This window comes from Erpetoichthys calabaricus, chromosome 3, assembly GCF_900747795.2.
Source record: "Erpetoichthys calabaricus chromosome 3, fErpCal1.3, whole genome shotgun sequence".
Lineage (NCBI taxonomy): Eukaryota > Metazoa > Chordata > Cladistia > Polypteriformes > Polypteridae > Erpetoichthys > Erpetoichthys calabaricus.
Window position 1 is genome coordinate 123,456,832 of NC_041396.2, and position 20,085 is coordinate 123,476,916.

Here is a 20,085-nt window from a genome sequence, read left to right on the forward strand (position 1 = left end):
CTACCTAGAATTGTATAGAGAAAATAAGTTCATGTGTGTTCCATATCTACAACAATCTAAGTAAAGACATCATTAAAACAGAAACGTTTTTCATGTTTTAGTAATAAATGACAAAATGTAAACATGAACTGTATAATGTGTGAAGGCTGAAGTCCAAATATCAAATAAACACTGTCACAAAAGGTACAAGTGCAATTCGACAGCTTCATTGGTGCAGCATTTTATACAGGTCGTAAAATGAGTTATTCCAAATATCATATATATCTAGGTTTCTGTTTTTTTTGTCAGTGTGGATTTGGCATCATGAACCATAAGGTGCATACTAATTCAGCGTAAGCAGAAACACTCAATAAAACTGAATAAAAAAAATTCAAGTGACGTTGAGATACGAAGAAGGCAGATTTACCAGCGTTTGTGTATCAGCTTTCATCCCTCCAGATCAGAGAATTTCCAGTTCCACTGTCTCAAAACACCATTCACATCTACAGTTTCAGATAAAAAGTAACCGCGTCAGATCTGGGGCGGGGGGGATGGGTGTGGTATCGTGATCATGACTGAGAGAACAAAGGTAATAAAAAAAAAACCCAAAAAACGCACTTGTACTTGTACAAGTACTATAAATTTACGCCGGCTGTTACAGACACAAATCAAATGTATGTTTTTATTGTATAATATTAAGAGCAGCTCACTACTCAAAACAGTAAATTTATGGGGGAGCTGGTTTCAAACTCCCGATCTCTGGATTGTAACTCAGCAGTTCTTACCGCTGCACCACAGAAGCTGTCCTATTACACTTGTACCTTTTGTGAAAGTGTTTATTTGAAAATTGGCCATCAGCCTTCACACATTATACAGATCATGCCTACATTTTGTCATTTATTACTAAAACATGAAAAACGTTTGTTTTAACGATGTGTGTACATAGATTGTTGTAGACATGGAACACACAAAAACTTATTTACTCTATACAATTCTAGGTAGCTCACACTCAGATACTCAAGGCTTGAACTGGGAGAACTTCTTGCCCGTTCTGTGGTGGGGTTGGGGGGGTATGATATAGCAGGCTGCTTGGGCTTATCGACACATTTACAAGACAAAAGATGCTGACGGAGAGGTGAGAAGGGATTTAAGTTGGGCCGGTTTACGAGTTTTTTTGTAGGCTTTAGTAATTCTAGTATTAATATATTGAAACTATGGACTGAATTGGATATAACTGGGTATATAATTGGCAATATAATATTTATTATATGGCTACATATATATATAATTGGCTATAACTATAATGTTCCTAATATCAGGTCTCTATCATAAATGCTTTCTAATCTAACCCAGACATCCTTACTAAAATCTAGCTCATCATCCAGACTACGTGCATTTAAATTCTGTTCAACCTGCATGGCAACCCCTCCTTCATTTTGCCAATCACTCCTAGAAAATGTTTAACCACCCATATTAAACGAACTGCCATGTCAATTATTTAGCCAGGGTTTTGTTATTATTATGATGTCATGATTAAGGTCAGCTACATATACATTAACTTCAAATCACTTGTTTTACTTCTGATACTCCTAGCATTAAAGAAAAACGCAGTTTAATGCATTACTTATCTTACTTTTGCTCTTTAACTCTGAGCTAACATTTTCCATGTTACCTTGCCTCACTTGTTCCAGAAGGAGTTTGAAATTCCCATAAAACGTATGCCCTTGCACCAAGATTTGAGCCATGTCTCAAACCTTCTGATCGACTTAGTTTTACCTGGACTGGCACAGGCAGAATTTCAGAGTTCTTAAGTCCCTTCCTGTGCCACCTTGAGGAGTATGTTTCTCTCTAATAGTCACCAGGGTAAGATAAACCAATTCTCTACTACAATCAAGCCACCTCAAGCTCAAACCTCCCGCTGATGTAGCCTTCAAGGAACTTGTTTTGTGACACCACACCACACACACTGAAACATCAGTTCTAATAACCTGATTAAAACTAAATATATACATGTAATGTCAGCTCAGCTGGTAACATTGATAGAAGGCTACACATCTCCTTAATCTGTACTGCAACTGTGCTCAAAATGGTAAATTTGGGAGGCAGCCGCTATCGAACCGGCAACTTCTTGATTAGTAGTCAGTAGTTCTTACCGCTGTACCACGCAAGCTGTCGTATCAATAGCCTACCCTAACCTGCTTTCTTTTTCTTCGGTTATACTCTTGAATAAAAATGCACATGTGTTGTTACACTTGTACCTTTTGTGCAAGTGTTTATTTGATATTTGGACTTCAGGCTTCACACATTATACACTTCATGTCTACATTTTGTCAATTATTACTAAAACATGAAAAACGTTTCTGTTTTAACGATGTGTTTAAATAGATTGTTGTAAACACGGAACATACATGAAATGTATGTATTCCAAATGACAATATATTATTTACCCTCTACAACACCAGGCACTTCACTCTAAGATAAACACTGAGCACTGAGAATCTTCTTTGCGAATTGAGCTGCAGCAGTGGGCGGGTGGATGGGATAACAGGCTGTTTGCTGCTTCGGGAATTCTAGTGTTAAGTCCTGTAAGTTACAATGTAAGGCCTTCAAGGATCTGACTGGTTTTTCCAGTTCATTCCACAGAGGCTCGATCAGATTGAGATCTGGGGACTTTGGAGGCCAAGTCAACACCTTGAACACTTTGCCATGTTCCTCAAGCCATTCCTAAACAATTTTTGCAGTATGGCAGGGTGCACTATCCTGCAGAATGAAGTCGATTCCATCAGGGAATACATTTGTCATGAAGGGGTGTACAAGGTCTGCATTAGTCTTTACAAATGTGGTATATGTACTGCCACAACCAGCTAGTTTTCTTCCCAAAGTGCATCCTACTGCCTTCTCTTAACCCAGGTAAACAACAAATATGCACCGAGCCATCCATATGATTTAAAAGATGACATGAGTTTCTTAGACCAGCCCACCTTCTTCCATTGCTCCATAGTCCAGTTCCGACACCTCATATTCTTGGACGCCCATGACCCTGTTGCCGATTCATGATTTGTACTTCCTTGGACCACTTTTGGTAGATACAAACAAATGCATACCGGGAGCATCCCATAAGACCTGCCATTTTGGAGATGCTCTGACACAATTGGCATCACAATTTTGCCCATGTCAAAGTTGTTCAGATCCTTATGATTGTACCTTTTTTTTTTTGCTGCTTCCAACATATCACCTTCATGAACTGACTTCACTTGCTACCTAATATAACCCACCTTGACAAGTACAATTGTGACAAGACAATTAATGTTACTCACTTCACGTGTCAGTGGTTTTAATGTTGTGGCTGATCAGTATATACAAGCAGTAATATGTATATACTGTAAATACACTGACATTTTTTTAAAATTTACAATCTTTAAACCCATGAATATACTAAGTATGAAAGTTGATTTGTTTATCTTTCTTTGTAATTCTTGAAAACTATGTTTTTATGGTCTAAAGATGCTGCTTTAGAGTCATTTGCCTGCAATTGTCTTAATATGGTTCGGTGACAAAAAAGCTGTTTTAAAGTACAGACTACAAATCATAGTACTGTATTAGATATTGCATACATGCTTTTTAATTACAAACATTAATCATTAAAGTAATCATTAAACAAGAAAGTATTGAGATATAAATTATTTTCTTTCCAAGCCTAAATTGTCAGTTAGTCTTTAGGAACTTATGTAAAACTGTTGTTTATAATGTTGACAAGTCATTATTCCAGGCAACAAATAAGTCTAAAAAATAAATCAGCTAAAATAATCAGAAGTTAAACAAAATATTTTAGGAATGTATTGCTTAATATGCAAATAAAAAATAAAAAACACAGGTCACATTATTTATTTACAGATTATGACAAAATACAATGTGCATATTATAACTTATTTAAAATGTATATAAAACATTTATTAATCTGCTATTGACTAGCACACAAAAATGAAGATGTGCTTGCATAACATATAATAAAGCTAAAATAAATGAATGGTGGTTCACTTTACTTAGAAGCAGCAAGCAACAAGAGCTTCATTTGTGCATTAGCTAAATTATTAGGTTATATCTGTATATTGCAAGGGTAGTCATTCCTAGATTTGGAGGGGTGCCATTTAATTAGACTTTCTTTTTCTTTCACCTGTTATTCTGTTGTGTCAGAAACTCCTACAGATTACCTTTGTGGAAAAAACAAAATGTACACTTCAAGTAATTTTTTTTTCAAATTTCAAACATTATTATTAAATAAAATAATAAACAATGACAATAAATATACTGTAGCCTTAAACAGCACCAATTTATCTTATTAGCTGTCATATTCCTTGCTATTTTTCACTCATTGTGAAATGCTTTAAGTTAATTATTAAAAAATAATTATAGCAAAGAGATATTTGACATGCAAATCAATTCAAATGAAACAAAAAAAAAACACAGAAATTCAACTGCACTGAAATTCCTATTATTAATTTTTAAAGACTGAGATACAGCAAGTTTTCAAACAAAATAATTCAATTAACAATAAGACCTACAATAAAATAAAAGTCTGTAGCCAACCTGTTCCCCCTAAGGTAAGTACGGACAGTTGGGCCATATTATTTTCAGGAAGGACAGCAGGAAAAAACATTAACCTTGACTCTTTTAAAACTGACTGTGTAAACCATCCTATTTAGTAAGCAAATCGTATCTACAAAAGGCAAGCATCAATGTTGATGAATTTAGTGATTGTAATCCAAGGTAAAGTAGCATACTCCTAACAAAGTTATAAAATAGAGTGCTATGACTTTAAACAATAAAGAATAACACTGTTCCACTAGACTAGCATGTGAGTTTCAAAATTTGCTGGAATACTGTTATGTACTAGGGCAGCATCAAATAAAGAAATAGATTAACTGTAAATTGAGCCTCAAGATTATAAATGGTTTGGTTAGAAAAGGATTCTATTACTGTCATAACGCAGAAAATGTACTTTCGTTTAATGCCTTCAAAATTGTTTTTTTTTAAATAAATAAATAAATAAATACTGTACGGCACAACCAAAGACTAGAAGTTCACTGACCAGTTAACTACTGATAATGAAAATATCAAATGCAAATCTCAGTGGTCAAGACTGATTATAGCTTTTTGTTCTCATTTCAATAAAATCTCATAAATCCACTCACTGCTAGAATACCATACTGCACTTACTGCATATGGGTGTACATGTATTCCAATTTGTAAGACAAAACTAAAAAAAAAAAAGTTAATACACATCCCTTTGCTTCTCCAGCAATGTATAATAATAGGCTCCAGAAATTTCAGCTTAAAACGTTCAAATCAACCAGACAATTCCACTCATTTTAGAACACCTTCTCACAGCAACATCACATCCAGTACATATCTTCTCACTTCAAACCCTCAGGTTAAGAAACAATTGATTAAACTTTAGAACTAAGAACTGTATTTGTCCCCAGAGGAAAATTTGTCTTTTTACAGAAGCGCTGTAAAAAATAAAATGCATAAATAGATAAATAAATATAAAACACTATGGTCTGAACACACACCAGAATGACTAAAAGGAAGAAAATTTAAAATGTCTTCATGTTGCTTTGTTTAAAAGCTTTTTTCTGACCTGGAGTAAAGCACATACAGGAATGAAATACATCACATTGGGACACCTACAAGCTGTGTATGTATATGCTGTATGTATGTATGTATGTATGTATGTATGTATGTATGTATGTATGTATGTATGTATGCTGTGTTTATATTTCAATATTTACCAAATGCTGTGGCATGCACAATGTGACTACTTTTCTCATATATTAGAATAATTTATTCCTGCATCTAAAAAAGGCACGTATACAATATGATGGACATACCTGAATATAATCCAAATTATTTAGAAGTGGAGGCTTCTTCATACCAAAGTCATGGGGAATCAGGGTATAGAACCGATTAGATAAATCCAGTACTTGTGACTCTGTGCCTCCAGTAGAAACTGTCTGGATGATTATTTAATAAAAAAAAAAAAACACTTTATATTTTCTTGTCTGTATAGGGTTTTCAAAAACACAACAATAATCTCTCAATTTAATCTAAGGAATTATTCTTAACAGAAATAAAATTTAAAATTTAATCTCAAAGATGTAGCACAACCCCTGGGTTTGAATCCTGTTTTCAGGCACATTCTTTCATGTGTGTGAGAAGGGATTAATACAGTGTACAGTACTCTGGGTTACATCCCACAGCAAAATGGCACACACTATGTTAAATGGCAATTCTAAACTAGTACAGTGTAAGTTGAGTGTGTGTCTGTTTGTCCAGGACTAGCTAATGCTTCAGTGATAGGCTTTGTTTCCCTTGTGGCTCAAAACTGGTTTAAACAAATCTGAGAATGATACATAATGTGGTTAATAAAAATTAGTTTGTCAACCAGAACTTTTCTTTCCATAAGTGAACCTTGGGAATTTTTAAATCAAGTGTTAGTGGACAAAATTGAGAAGATGACAAATTTAATTAAGATACAAAGAGATTTGGGAAAACAACATGGTAAATTCAATTACATATGTAAGTGAAGATTATTGTTTTTGAATGCACATACAAGCAGACTTTAAAAAGACTGCTATTTAACATAAAATATATATGCAACTATAAAATAAATTTGTTCAGCCACAGGCAGCTTCTTTTTAGAATTTGTTAAATAATTTTATTATATTTTTGTACTTTCTTGAAAGTCTGCAATTGTTTAATTAGCTCAAACATATAAAAAAGGGATTTTAAGAAGTTAGGAGACTTATGATCTAATTATTTGGGCCTTACTTTATAGCAGTGTTTTTCAACCAGTTTGCCATGGCACAGTGGTGCACCATGAGAGCTACACAGGCATGTGATGGAAAAAATAGTCTGAACTTGAGAGGAACAAGCTTTACAGATGGTGGAGACCTATGTCAGGAGGACAGGACATCTTTGAGAAAGCATAAAAGCAAATCTGTGATCGCAATACTGCAGACACAGCACTTCAGATGAGTCTCCTGGCTGCTACAGTCTATCTGCCTGGGTGTGTGGTAGCCAGAGAGTAGCAGGACTCGTGGAGAGTATGCATAAGAGTTGCGGGAAATATGAGGAAACAGCTGGGAGATGCCACCAAAGTAATCACTATGTGCCGTGTCTGTGAGTGCATGTGTATGAGATATAATGTGGCTGTGATTAGTAAAAGAGTGCTGTTCCTTGGAATGTTTTTGGTTACAAAAAGTGTGCCATGTGCCACCACAGAAAAAAGGTTAGGAAACACAGCATGGGTGATCATGGAATAAACAGCTATTGACAGGAGACAACATCCAATAAAACACATCTGCTTATAATAATAATTGGTATACAAAGAGCAAATTGTCTCATGTACAATTATGTACATAACACTGCAGCTAGATATCTTAACAGGTGGAAAGTATGTTCATAATATAGACTAGATTAAGCTTTGGTTATTGGTTTATTTGCAAGAAGGACTGAAAGTGCACTATAAATAAATAAAATATTAAAAATTGACACTTGCCTGTTGAACTTCATTAAGGATAGAATATGCACTCTGGATTTGCCTCTTACTAAGCTTTCCCAAAGGCATCTTATGGAGATCAATCTGTTTGAAGGCCAAAAACAAAAAAAAATGACTTGCACTTACAACATTTCACTGTAAAAATACTTTAAACATAATTAATACAGATGAATATTAACATTTTGATCAATAGTCAAAAGAGTGTTACACATATCTAGGATATTTCTTTGTGACTAAAAGTATTATCAAAAATAAAAAAAAATACCTCAAAAATACCAAATACCTCAAACTCCACCATAGCTTTCTTCATACTCTCCACATCAAATATCATTTTAATGAGATCTTGAACAGGTTTTGCAAGAACAGATTTAGTTCCAGCACTAGCTGTTAATTTCCTCACTGCTTCTTCATCCTATTAAACAAAGCAAAAGTAAACTGGGTAGTTAAAAATGTAAAAAGTTCATATTACATACAAGGTCCTATATATATAGGGTGGTCCAGATCTAATTATGCAATTTTCATTACGCTATAACTTACAAGTTTATTACATAGAGAATTCACAGCTCCTGCCCTGCACAGAGAGATTTCACTTAAAATTCTATTTGTTGCCGATAGATGGCAGTACCTGACCTGCATTCCAAAATGGAGGGGAGACGGTTGTCAGTCGAACAGTTGCATAATTAGATCTGGACCAACCTGGTATACATACAGTTAGGTCCATAAATATTTGGACAGAGACAACTTTTTTCTAATTTTGGTTCTGTACATTACCACAATGAATTTTAAATGAAACAACTCAGATGCAGTTGAAGTGCAGACTTTCAGCTTTAATTCAGTGGGGTGAACAAAACGATTGCATAAAAATGTGAGGCAACTAAAGCATTTTTTTAACACAGTCCCTTCATTTCAGGGGCTCAAAAGTAATTGGACAATTGACTCAAAGGCTATTTCTTGGGCAGGTGTGGGCAAGTCCGTCGTTATGTCATTTTCAATTAAGCAGATAAAAGTCCTGGAGTTGATTTGAGGTGTGGTGCTTCCATGTGGAAGATTTTGCTGTGAACAGACAACATGCGGTCAAAGGAGCTCTCCATGCAGGTGAAAGAAGCCATCCTTAAGCAACAAAAACAGAAAAAACCCATCCAAGAAATTGCTACAATATTACAAGTGGCAAAATCTACAGTTTGGTACGTCCTGAGAAAGAAAGGAAGCACTAGTGAACTCAGCGACGCAAAAAGACCTGGACATCCACGGAAGACAACAATGGTGGATGATCGCAGAATCATTTCCATGGTGAAGAGAAACCCCTTCACAGCAGCCAACCAAGTGAACAACACTCTCCAGGGCATAGGCGTATCGATATCCAAGTCTACCATAAAGAGAAGACTGCATGAAAGTAAATACAGAGGGTGCACTGCAAGGTGCAAGCCACTCATAAGCCTCAAGAATAGTAAGGCTACATTGGACTTTGCTAAAGAACATCTAAAAAAGCCAGCACAGTTCTAGAAAAACATTCTTTGGACAGATGAAACCAAGATCAACATCTACCAGAATGATGGCAAGAAAAAAGTATGGAGAAGGCGTGGAACAGCTCATTATCCAAAGCATACCACATCATCTGTAAAACACGGTGGAGGCAGTATGATGGCTTGGGCGTGCATGGCTGCCAGTGGCACTGGGACACTAGTGTTTACTGATGATGTGACACAGGACAGAAGCAGCCGAATAAATTCTGAGGTGTTCAGAGACATACTGTCTGCTCAAATCCAGCTAAATGCAGTCAAATTGATTTGGGTCATTGTCCATCTGTATCAGGAAATGCCGCCCAAACATAAAGCCAAAGCAACCCAGGAGTTTATTAAAGCAAAGAAGTGGAAAATTCTTGAATGGCCAAGTCAGTCACCTGGGGCCTCATGTATAACGCCGTGCGTAGAACTCACACTATAACATGGCGTAAGCACAAAAGCGGGAATGTGCGTACGCACAGAAAAATCCAGATGCAGGAATCTGTGCGCACGCATACTTTCATGTTCTTCCACTACATAAATCCCGATCAGCGTGAAAAGTAACGCACGTGCACGCGCCTTCTGTCCCGCCCCAACTCCCTCCCAGAATTACGCCTCTTTGAATATGCAAATCAATATAAATAGCCTTCTGTGAAAAGACAATGGGAAAAAAACAGGGGAAAATATAAGATTTTCAGCGAATACCAAGTGGAGGCAAAGGAAAAACGTACTGTTTGTTGGTTTAAACAGTGATATAAGCAACAAAAGAAAGTTGATCGAGTGACAGAGTGTCGGAAAAACTCGAAAGATCAAATTCACAAAGTCGCACAGTGCCCGAAATAAAAAAGAAATCACATATCAAAAGTCGCCGTGAAAAGGCAAATCGTAGCCCACCGGTCTGAGTGTCATATGAAAGCGTATTAGGGTACAAACAAAAAACATAGGCACACAGTGGGAAAAAAGCACGAAATGTCAACTTTTAATCTCGAAATTTCCACTTTAATCACGTAGTTTATTTTGCCATTAAAGTAGAACATCATAAACTTCATCTTAAAATCGTTTATTTTACTAGTTTCTCAAGTAGCATGTTAAATGCTTTGTTCTGTGTTTGATCTTCTATGTGCTCTGTGTGTGAATCACTACGTGCTTTCGTTCTTTCTCTTTCTCCGACAGGACACAGTATGCATTACATTCGAGATATTACAGCTCTCTGAATAATTAAAATACTGAGATGTATACATGATATCATTTTCATGATGATAGGAATGAAAGCATGTTATTAAACATGGGAACACGGTGGCGCAGTGATTGTTCATATCTCACGCAAGAGGCTTGCTGCGCCATGTGCGACCTTCGATGAAATAATTTATTACAGAAGTACTGTCTCTTTCAAACGTACTAACCTCCAATTCCTGTCCATACTTTTCTTTCTCCAATCGCCACACAATCAGCTCTGTAATAGACGTTAAGCAATTAGTAAGCTTAGAACGCCGATTCTTCAAAAACTTTTAAGGAACATTGAAATATCTTCGTAGTACATGTTTAATTATTCTATTCGTCTATCCTTCCAGTGTCGTGTCAGCACCAGCAAGAATACAGCGCAAGGCGGGAGCTATCCTTGAACTAGCTATACGCTGCGGCACCGTGTCCTCACATGTTTAATTATTAACAATACAGATTATTTAAATGAAGTTAAAGTTTTATCTGTATACTATAAGCAACATATTTTGCTGCATTTCATCTTAAAAATGATATTGTCATCATACGCGCTTTATAAAGTAGTGCAGGTTGTGCAATATTATAACTGTAGTGTAAGATTACAGTGAGGTGATTGTACTTATAAGTACAAACAGTTCTACAAGGAGCACTTGATGGACTGATGAGTGCGTTTATAGTTCTTGGGATGAAACTGTTTCTGAAACGGCGAGGTCCGTACAGGAAAGGCTTTGACACTTTTTGCCGTGGTTGAGGTAGTGTGTACTTGAAACTGTATACCGATAATTCTCTTTCCGATCATCTGCTGCTGTGATTCACACTCAGATACAGTGATATAAAGTACTCCGAGTGGTGCAGTGAGAGTAATATGGAAAAAGATGATCCACAGTGGCAACCCTTAACGGGAGCAGCAAAAAGAAGAACAAGATGCAGTGAGCGTAACAACGCTAAAGCAGTTATGGTATTTGGAATACTATGGCTATTCCTTGGCCCATTATATTGCTACAGGTTAATTACGATCAGATGCATTACACTAATAAACAATATGCAGTTAATTTCAGTGTATTTATAAAGCTATGTCAGGAATGTGGAGCTAAGAAAGAAAGGATGAGCACACAGGAACAGTAGTTTGACCATTCTGTGGACCATTATATTGTTACAGGTTAATTACAATCAGATGCATTAAATTTATGAATGATATGCGGTTAATTTCAGTGTATTTGATAAAGCCGCCGCGTGGATGTGGATCTAAGAAAGGGTGATCACACAGGAACAGTAGCACCTGCTTTGACGCTGGGTGCCGCCAGTCTGCAAAACCGAGCGGAGAAAATTGCGTACGCCAAGGTATGAGTTACCATGGAAATGTGCGTGGCTTTACGCCAAGTTTAGGTTTTATACATCGCGATTTGAGCGTGGAAAGGTTTGTACGCACCGTTTATACATGAGGCCCCTGATCTTAACCCAATTGAGCATGCATTTCACTTGTTGAAGACTAAACTTCAGACAGAAAGGCCCACAAACAAACAGCAACTGAAAGCTGCTGCAGTAAAGGCCTGGCAGAGCATTAAAAACGAGGAAACCTAGCATCTGGTGATGTCCATAAGTTCAAGACTTCAGGGTTTTTAACCAAGTATTAGAAATGAACATTTTATTTCCAGTTATTTAATTTGTCCAATTACTTTTGAGCCCCTGGATTAAAGGGACTGTGTTAAAAAAATGCTTTAGTTGCCTCACATTTATGTAATCGGTTGTTCACCCCAATGAATTAAAGCTGAAAGTCTGCACTTCAACTGCATCTGAGTTGTTTCATTTAAAATTCATTGTGGTAATGTAGAGAGCCAAAATTACAAAAAAGTTGTCTCTGTCCAAATATTTATGGACCTGTGTGTATATTTTATATTATATATATAGTATATATATAAATATATATATATATATATAATATAATACACACACAGTGGGGCAAAAAAGTATTTAGTCAGCCACCAATTGTGCAAGTTCTCCCACTTAAAAAGATGAGAGAGGCCTGTAATTTTCATCATAGGTATACCTCAACTATGAGAGACAAAATGAGAAAAAAAATCCAGAAAATGACATTGTCTGATTTTTGAAGAATTTATTTGCAAATTATAGTGGAAATTAAGTATTTGGTCACCTACAAACAAGCAAGATTTCTGGCTCTCACAGACCTGTAACTTCTTTTGTAAGAGGCTCCTCTGTCCTCCACTCGTTACCTGTATTAATGGCACCTGTTTGAACTCTTTATCAATATAAAAGACACCTGTCCACAACCTCAAACAGTCACACTTCAAACTCCACTATGGCCAAGACCAAAGAGCTGTCAAAGGACACCAGAAACAAAATTGTAGACCTGCACCAGGCTGGGAAGACTGAATCTGCAATAGGTAAGCAGCTTGGTGTGAAGAAATCAACTGTGGGAGCAATTATTACAAAATGGTAGACATACAAGACCACTGATAATCTCCCTCGATCTGAGGCTCCACGCAAGATCTCACCCCGTGGGGTCAAAGTGATTACAAGAACGGTAAGCAAAAATCCCAGAACCACATGGGGGGACCTAATGAATGACCTGCAGAGAGCTGGGACCAAAGTAACAAAGGCTACCATCAGTAACACACTATGCCGCCAGGGACTCAAATCCTGCAGTGCCAGACGTGTCCCCCTGCTTAAGCCAGTACATGTGCAGGCCCATCTGAAGTTTGCTAGAGAGCATTATGATGATCCAGAAGAGGATTGGGAGAATGTCATATGGTCAGATGAAACCAAAATAAAACTTTTTGGTAAAAACTGTTTGAGGAGAAAGAATGCTGAGTTGCATCCAAAGAACACCATACCTACTGTAAAGCATGGGGGTGGGAACATCATGCTTTGGGGCTGTTTTTCTGCAAAGGGACCAGGACGACTGATCCGTATAAAGAAAGAATGAATGGGGCCATGTATCGTCAGATTTGAGTGAAACCTCCTTCCATCAGCAACGGCATTGAAGATGAAACGTGGCTGGGTCTTTCAGCATGACAATGATCCCAAACAACCGCACGGGTAACGAAGGAGTGGCTTCGTAAGAAGCATTTCAAGGTCCTGGAGTGGCCTAGCCAGTCTCCAGATCTCAACCCCATAGAAAATTTTTGGAGGGAGTTGAAAGTCCGTGTTGCCCAGCGACAGCCCCAAAAACATCACTGCTCTAGGGGAAATCTGCATGGAGGAATGGGCCAAAAAACCAGCAACAGTGTGTGAAAAACCTTGTGAAGACTTACAGAAAACGTTGACCTCTGTCATTGCCAACAAAGGGTATATAACAAAATATTGAGATGAACTTTTGTTATTGACCAAATACTTTTTTTCCACCATAATTTTGCAAATAAATTCTTCAAAAAATCAGACAATGTGATTTTCTGGATTTTTTTTTTTCTCATTTTGTCTCTCATAGTTGAGGTATACCTATAATGAAAATTACAGGCCTCTCTCATCTTTTTAAATGGGAGAACTTGCACAATTGGTGGCTGACTAATACTTTTTTGCCCCTGTACATACATACATATATATATAATTATATATACACACACACACACATATATATATACTAGGGGGCTTTGCTCGCCAACCCCCCGGCCTGTGCTACATGCCAACCACTTTGTCTCTCTGTCACGAGCGCATGTGGATTTCACTTTCACCAAACAACAAATCTTAATTCTTGCATATACACCATTGGGAAGAAACACTACTTTTCCCTGATGGCAACACGAATTAGACGATATACAAGTCTCCAACTTAAAGTTTAAATCCGAACAGTATCTACATACTTCTGTCATATCACCTATGTCCATATATTCAATCTCTTCTCGCTGTTCCATTATTTCACTGAGTAATAACTTCTGTTTGCGCTAATGCGATCTTTACTATCATTTTTTTGAGACTTTTAATTTTAGTACCCTAAGTTCTTGTCTATAAGCCGGACTCATGTATTAGCCGGAGACCAAAAATCATACGAATTTTTAAAATAAAATCGTATCATAGATAAGCCGGACTCATGGATAAGCCGAACGTACTATAACCTATAACTAATAGAAGGGAGGGAGTCAGTGGTCTCACTCGCGCCCATTTAATTTCTTTAAGGAAGGAGAGAGTGTGAGATATTGCCGTCTCTCTCACTCCCCGCATGGCGCGGTTGGAGCGGTTGCTCTGGGCGTCGCCGAGTCAACACGAGCGCGTAGCGGTCATTTAAATTGTGATTTTATATGTAAGCATATTTAAATATATATCGCGGATTTCTGCGGACAATGGGTCTTTTAATTTCTGGTACATGCTTCCTCAGTTGGTTTGCCCAGTTGATTTCATACAAGGGACGCTATTGGCAGATGGCTGAGAAGCTACCCGGCTTACTGTTCTCTCTCTCTTGCGCTGACTATCTGTGATCCTGACGTATGGGGTGTGAGCAGGGGGCTGTTTGCACACCTAGACGATACGACGCTCGTCTAAAAATGCTGAAAATTATCTTCACGTTGCTATCTTTTGTAAAGCTGATTCCTGAAAAGACATGCTGCACAGTGCTTCGCATACTTAAAACTCGAAGGGCACGTATTGATTTTTGACTGAAAAACAAACTCTCCCTCTCTCTCTCTTTGTCTGCTCCTGACGGAGGGGTGTGAGCTGCCGCCTCAACAGCTTTGTGCCGCGGTGCTTCGCATACTTAAAAGCCAAACAGACATATTAATTTGTTTGCTTCACTCCTTTGAAGAGGAAGATATGTTTGCATTCTTTTAATTGTGAGACGGAACTGTCATCTCTGTCTTGTCATGGAGCACAGTTTAAACTTTTGAAAAAGAGACAAATGTTTGTTTGCAGTGTTTGAATAACGTTCCTGTCTCTCTACAACCTCCTGTGTTTCGCGCAAATCTGTGACCCAAGTACTTCATTATGTCTAACCTGCTCTGCATGTGTATCGCACCAACGTTTCTGAACCTCTTGACAATAAATTTTGTCTTTTATATTTGTATATATTTATATAAATAAATTTCATATATGGTAGAAGTTACTTGACCATTCAAACTGCTGCAGATTAGTTTGCGGCTCTTTTGGATCGGCTCCCTTTAAGAGCCAGCTCTTACGGCTCCCGAATGGCTCTTCATTTAGTATCACTTGGATGCTTATATTTTAGCCTAATTAAGCAATTATGAATGGTTTGTGTATAAGTAATTTCTAATTCATTGTTTTCAGACATTACGTATTTTATGTATTTTTTCATTTACAAAAAATACAGTTACTATTGTTTAACATTTTAATAAAAGCTTTAAATGAACAACTTAACACAAAACCACAGCAAACAAATTAAATAAAGGCCAAACTCAACAACAACAACACAACACTATGACTCTTTGAATAAAAGTTTTTAGGCCAGGTTAGCATTCAGAAATGCCAGATGCCTCAGCTTAGATGGGCTGATGCGATTTCTCCTCTCCGTGATTATTTGTCCTGTTTTTGAGAAGACTTTCTCAGGGGACCGATGTAGCGACAATGCAAAGTCTTCCTACCATTACCTTAACCAGGCATGGGTAGACTGCAGCCTTGGCCTCCCACCAGCTCAGTGGGTCTTCAGCTCTTTGGATGAGGGGCTCCTCAAGATAGGACCTCAACTCCAGCATAGCATCAGCTGTGGGATTTCTCCTTGCAGTGTCTCCTGTTGCTCTTTCGTCAAAGAGCCTCCACACAGCAGAAGCTTGTGGTTCCTGTGAACACACCTCTGCTCCAATTTCTTCCTCTTGGCCCTCTGATGGAGGAGCAGACAGGCTGCTGGGGTTGCATCTTGCTGCTGCTGCACTTATTCTTTGAAATGCCTCATCCACAGCTCTGTTGTCATTAAATGCTACCTTTTTTCCAGAGCAGTGGTTTCTGAAAGCACAGTGTTGTACTCCATCCTCAGATATATAGTTATGGAATAATTGTTTGGGACAAAGTTTATCTGCTAGGGAGAATATACATGGGGTTTAAGGCCTATACAAAAGTTGTAAATCCTCTGTCCTCCACAATGGAAAATGGTTGAAAGTCACTAGCTATCATTTTAGCCAGCTCCCTCATCGACACTTATTTGTTTGTTTGGCGTCATTTGTTCTTGGAATAAATGTGCTTATTTTGGTTTGAACTGAAGACCATGTTATACCTGCAGTTTTCGGTAAGACAGTGGATGCTGCAGCAGAAGTACTTGGCTCTTTTCCAGGGTCAGTGGATGGCAGGAGAGAGGGCATGCTCTCCTCCAGTTGCACGGATGGGTGGATGGTTCTTATATGTCTGTGCAGGTTTGTTGTTGACACTGCTCTAACGGATATTTTCATATTACAAATTCTGAACTTAGCTTTACAGTCTCCAACTATCACTGAAATGCAGCCAGATGCTGCTTCTTTTTCGTCTTTCACTCATTTCTTCACTCTTTTTTCTTCTTCACGATGCGCTTGCATTTAAATCTGGCTCCTCGTCTGTCACTCTGTGTACCTGGCCTGTACCAACACTCGCTGTCTTCGGAGCGTCTGCCCCCCTTCCTTCTTTCACATAATGGTACGATCCTAGTCCGATGTGTTGTTCGTGAACGAGCCGGCATTATGAGCCAATGTTCTGTGTGCCCATATTAGTAAAGTCCCGCCCCTGCCAAATGGATTTTCAGCAGAGCTGAGCAGGAGCCGCTCAAGGCTTCGGCTCTGCTCGACGGGCATCGGCTCCTCTCGTTCGCTTCAAAGCATCGGCTCTTAGAGCCGGCTCGTTCGCGAACGACACATCACTACTGCAGATGCTCTAAAATGCACGTCTAACTTTCAATCAGCTGAAACAAAAGCATGTCACTCCACTGGCAGTGTGCATGCATTTCAGGTCTTTGATGCTTGGCTACAGAAAAGTCAGTGTGAGTGTCTTTAATCAGGGGGCAGTCTAGTGTGTGTACAAGCACATACAACCAATGAGTGCTCACCAGGAAGTACAATGCATACAACACAATCCTAAGGAAAGAACAACATTTCAATGAAATTTAAATAATGGATCTGACTAGGCCAGATCATAAACATTCTTTTTGTTTGAGCCATTCCTTGGTGGGTCTGGTAGTGCTCTGGAGTTCTTGAAGACTTTAGTATCAAATGGTCAGCTCTTGAGTTGAATTTGGCCAGCCAGTCCGGGACAATTTAGCAGTCGTTTGAAATTCATGGCACTTGTTGAGAACTTTACCTTACGGCAGAATGAATGGATTTCAAATAATCTGGTGATCTTTTAAATCCTTTTCAGACTCATAGGCATACAACAGCTTTCCCTTTGAAAGCCCTAGATAGCTATTTTGATCTTGGTATAATAACATCATACATGTCAATAGCAAAGAGATCATCAGACCCCAGATATTTTAAATAAGGTTTAAATAAGACAGGTTCCACATGCACACTCACTAAGGAAGGAATTTCTAATCATTGGCACCTAGTCAGAAACACCTGATTCTAATTTTATGGATTTGAAGTGGTAATAAATTGCAGGGGTGTACTTACTTTTCCCACATGACAAATCTGCATTTTAGTTAATTACTAGATTATGAGAATGAATATATCATGCCAATTTTATGTGTCATTTGTTCAAGTATACCACCTTAAATGTAGGCACTGTTTGAATGAAGATCTAATGTTTGCTTGTTCAAATATGTTGAAAAAGTCAACGAATTCCACAGTGTGTACTAACTTTTGTCACATGACTGTACATTCTCAACCATGTGCAATGATAAGCACTGCCATTTACTACTAAAAGCATCAGTAGTTGTTGAAATCCCTGACCGGGTCAGTGTGTTGTTTTCAACTGTTTTCACAATGTCTGCATTACTTTTGATCGTTTCTGATAGGTTTGATAATGTATTTTAAGAATTTTTTTATGTGGTCTAAAGCGCTCTAGACACAGTTATTCTACCTTTTGATGAGACAGCAGAAAAACTTTTGCGATTTTGTTTTTATTTGTAATTAAATAGTGAACCATAGACTCATTTATCATATTACCAGCATTTATCTTATATAAATTCTCTTTTAATCTACTAGAAATTTGTACACGTTAAGCCCCATTAATAATGTAAAAGTCAACAAATACATGTGCTGGTCATAAAATTAGAATATCATGACAAAGTTGATTTATTTCAGTAATTCCATTCAAAAAGTGAAACTTGTATATTAGATTCATTCATTACACCACAGACTGATGTATTTCAAATGTTTATTTCTTTTAATGTGATGATTATAACTGACAACTAATGAAAGTCCCAAATTCAGTATCTCGGAAAATTAGAATATCAATTAAGACCAATGCAAAAAAAGGATTTTTAGAAATGTTGGCCAACTGAAAGGTATGAACATGAAAAGTATGAGCATGTACAGCACTCAATATTTAGTTGGGGCTCCTTTGGCCTGATTACTGCAGCAATGCAGCGTGGCATGGAGTCGATCAGTCTGTGGCACTGCTCAGGTGTTATGAGAGCCCATGTTGCTCTGATAGCGGCCTTCAGCTCTTCTGAATTGTTGGATCTGGCGTATTGCATCTTCCTCTTCACAATACCCCATAGATTTTCTATGGGGTTAAGGTCAGGCGAGTTTGCTGGCCAATCAAGAACAGGGATACCATGGTCCTTAAACCAGGTACTGGTAGCTTTGGCACTGTGTGCAGGTGCTAGGTCCTGTTGGAAAATGAAATCTGCATCTCCATAAAGTTCATCAGCAGCAGGAAGCATGAAGTGCTCTAAAGCTTCCTGGTAGACGGCTGCGTTGACCTTGGACCTCAGAAAACACCAATGGACCAACACCAGCAGATGACATGGCACCCCAAACCATCACTGACTGTGGAACTTTACACTGGACCTCACGCAACGTGGATACTGTGCCTCTCCTCTCTTCCTCCAGACTCTGGGACCTTGATTTACAAAGGAAATGCAAAATTTACTTTCATCAGAGAACATAACTTTGGACCACTCAGCAGCAGTCCAAAGGCAAGACGCTTCTGATGCTGTCTCTTGTTCAAGAGTGGCTTGACACAAGGAATGCGACAGCTGAAACCCATGTCTTGCATACGTCTGTGCGTGCTGGTTCTTGAAGCACTGACTCCAGCTGCACTCCACTCTTTGTGAATCTCCCCCACATTTTTGAATGGGTTTTGTTTCACAATCCTCTCCAGGGTGCGGTTATCCCTATTGCTTGTACACTTTTTTCTACCACATCTTGTCCTTCCCTTCGCCTCTCTATTAATGTGCTTGGACACAGAGCTCTGTGAACAGCCAGCCTCTTTAGCAATGACCTTTTGTGTCTTGCCCTCCTTGTGCAAGGTGTCAATGGTCGTCTTTTGGACAACTGTCAAGTCAGCAGTCTTCCCCATGATTGTGTAGCCTACAGAACTAGACTGAGAGAACATTTAAAGGCTTTTGCAGGTGTTTTGAGTTAATTAGCTGATTAGAGTGTGGCACCAGGTGTCTTCAATATTGAACCTTTTCACAATATTCTACTTTTCCGAGATACTGATTTGGGACTTTCATTAGTTGTCAGTTATAATCATCAACATTAAAAGAAATAAACATTGAAATACATCAGTCTGTGTGTAATGAATGAATCTATATACAAGTTTCACTTTTTGAATGGAATTACTGAAATAAATCAACTTTGTCATGATATTCTAATTTTATGGACCAGCACCTGTACAGTTAGTAGTGCCAAATGTCTTTGGTTTAATTTGATCACAACTGACTTTTTAATGGCATAAGTTGGATATTTCTGATCTTCAGACACTTTAAAGCATTTCAACACTACAGAGAATGTTTAA

At 38.0% G+C, this 20,085-nt stretch overlaps 1 protein-coding gene across 2 annotated transcripts in view; it reads right to left on the reverse strand.

Annotated features, from left to right (window-relative positions):
- The window catches only part of parp1 (poly (ADP-ribose) polymerase 1), a 110,987-nt gene that overhangs the window by 39,633 nt on the left and 51,269 nt on the right, over positions 1-20,085 (reverse strand). Inside the window, exons 10-12 of one of the 2 annotated variants that reach the window (XM_051924250.1) lie at positions 7,824-7,952; positions 7,537-7,624; positions 5,871-5,989 (exon numbers count right to left, since the gene is read on the reverse strand). In XM_051924250.1, coding sequence (XP_051780210.1) covers positions 5,871-5,989; positions 7,537-7,624; positions 7,824-7,952 — 336 coding nt within the window. Of the gene's footprint in view, positions 1-5,870; positions 5,994-7,536; positions 7,625-7,823; positions 7,953-20,085 lie in introns of both variants that reach the window. The other variant, XM_051924251.1, reaches the window with a different exon arrangement.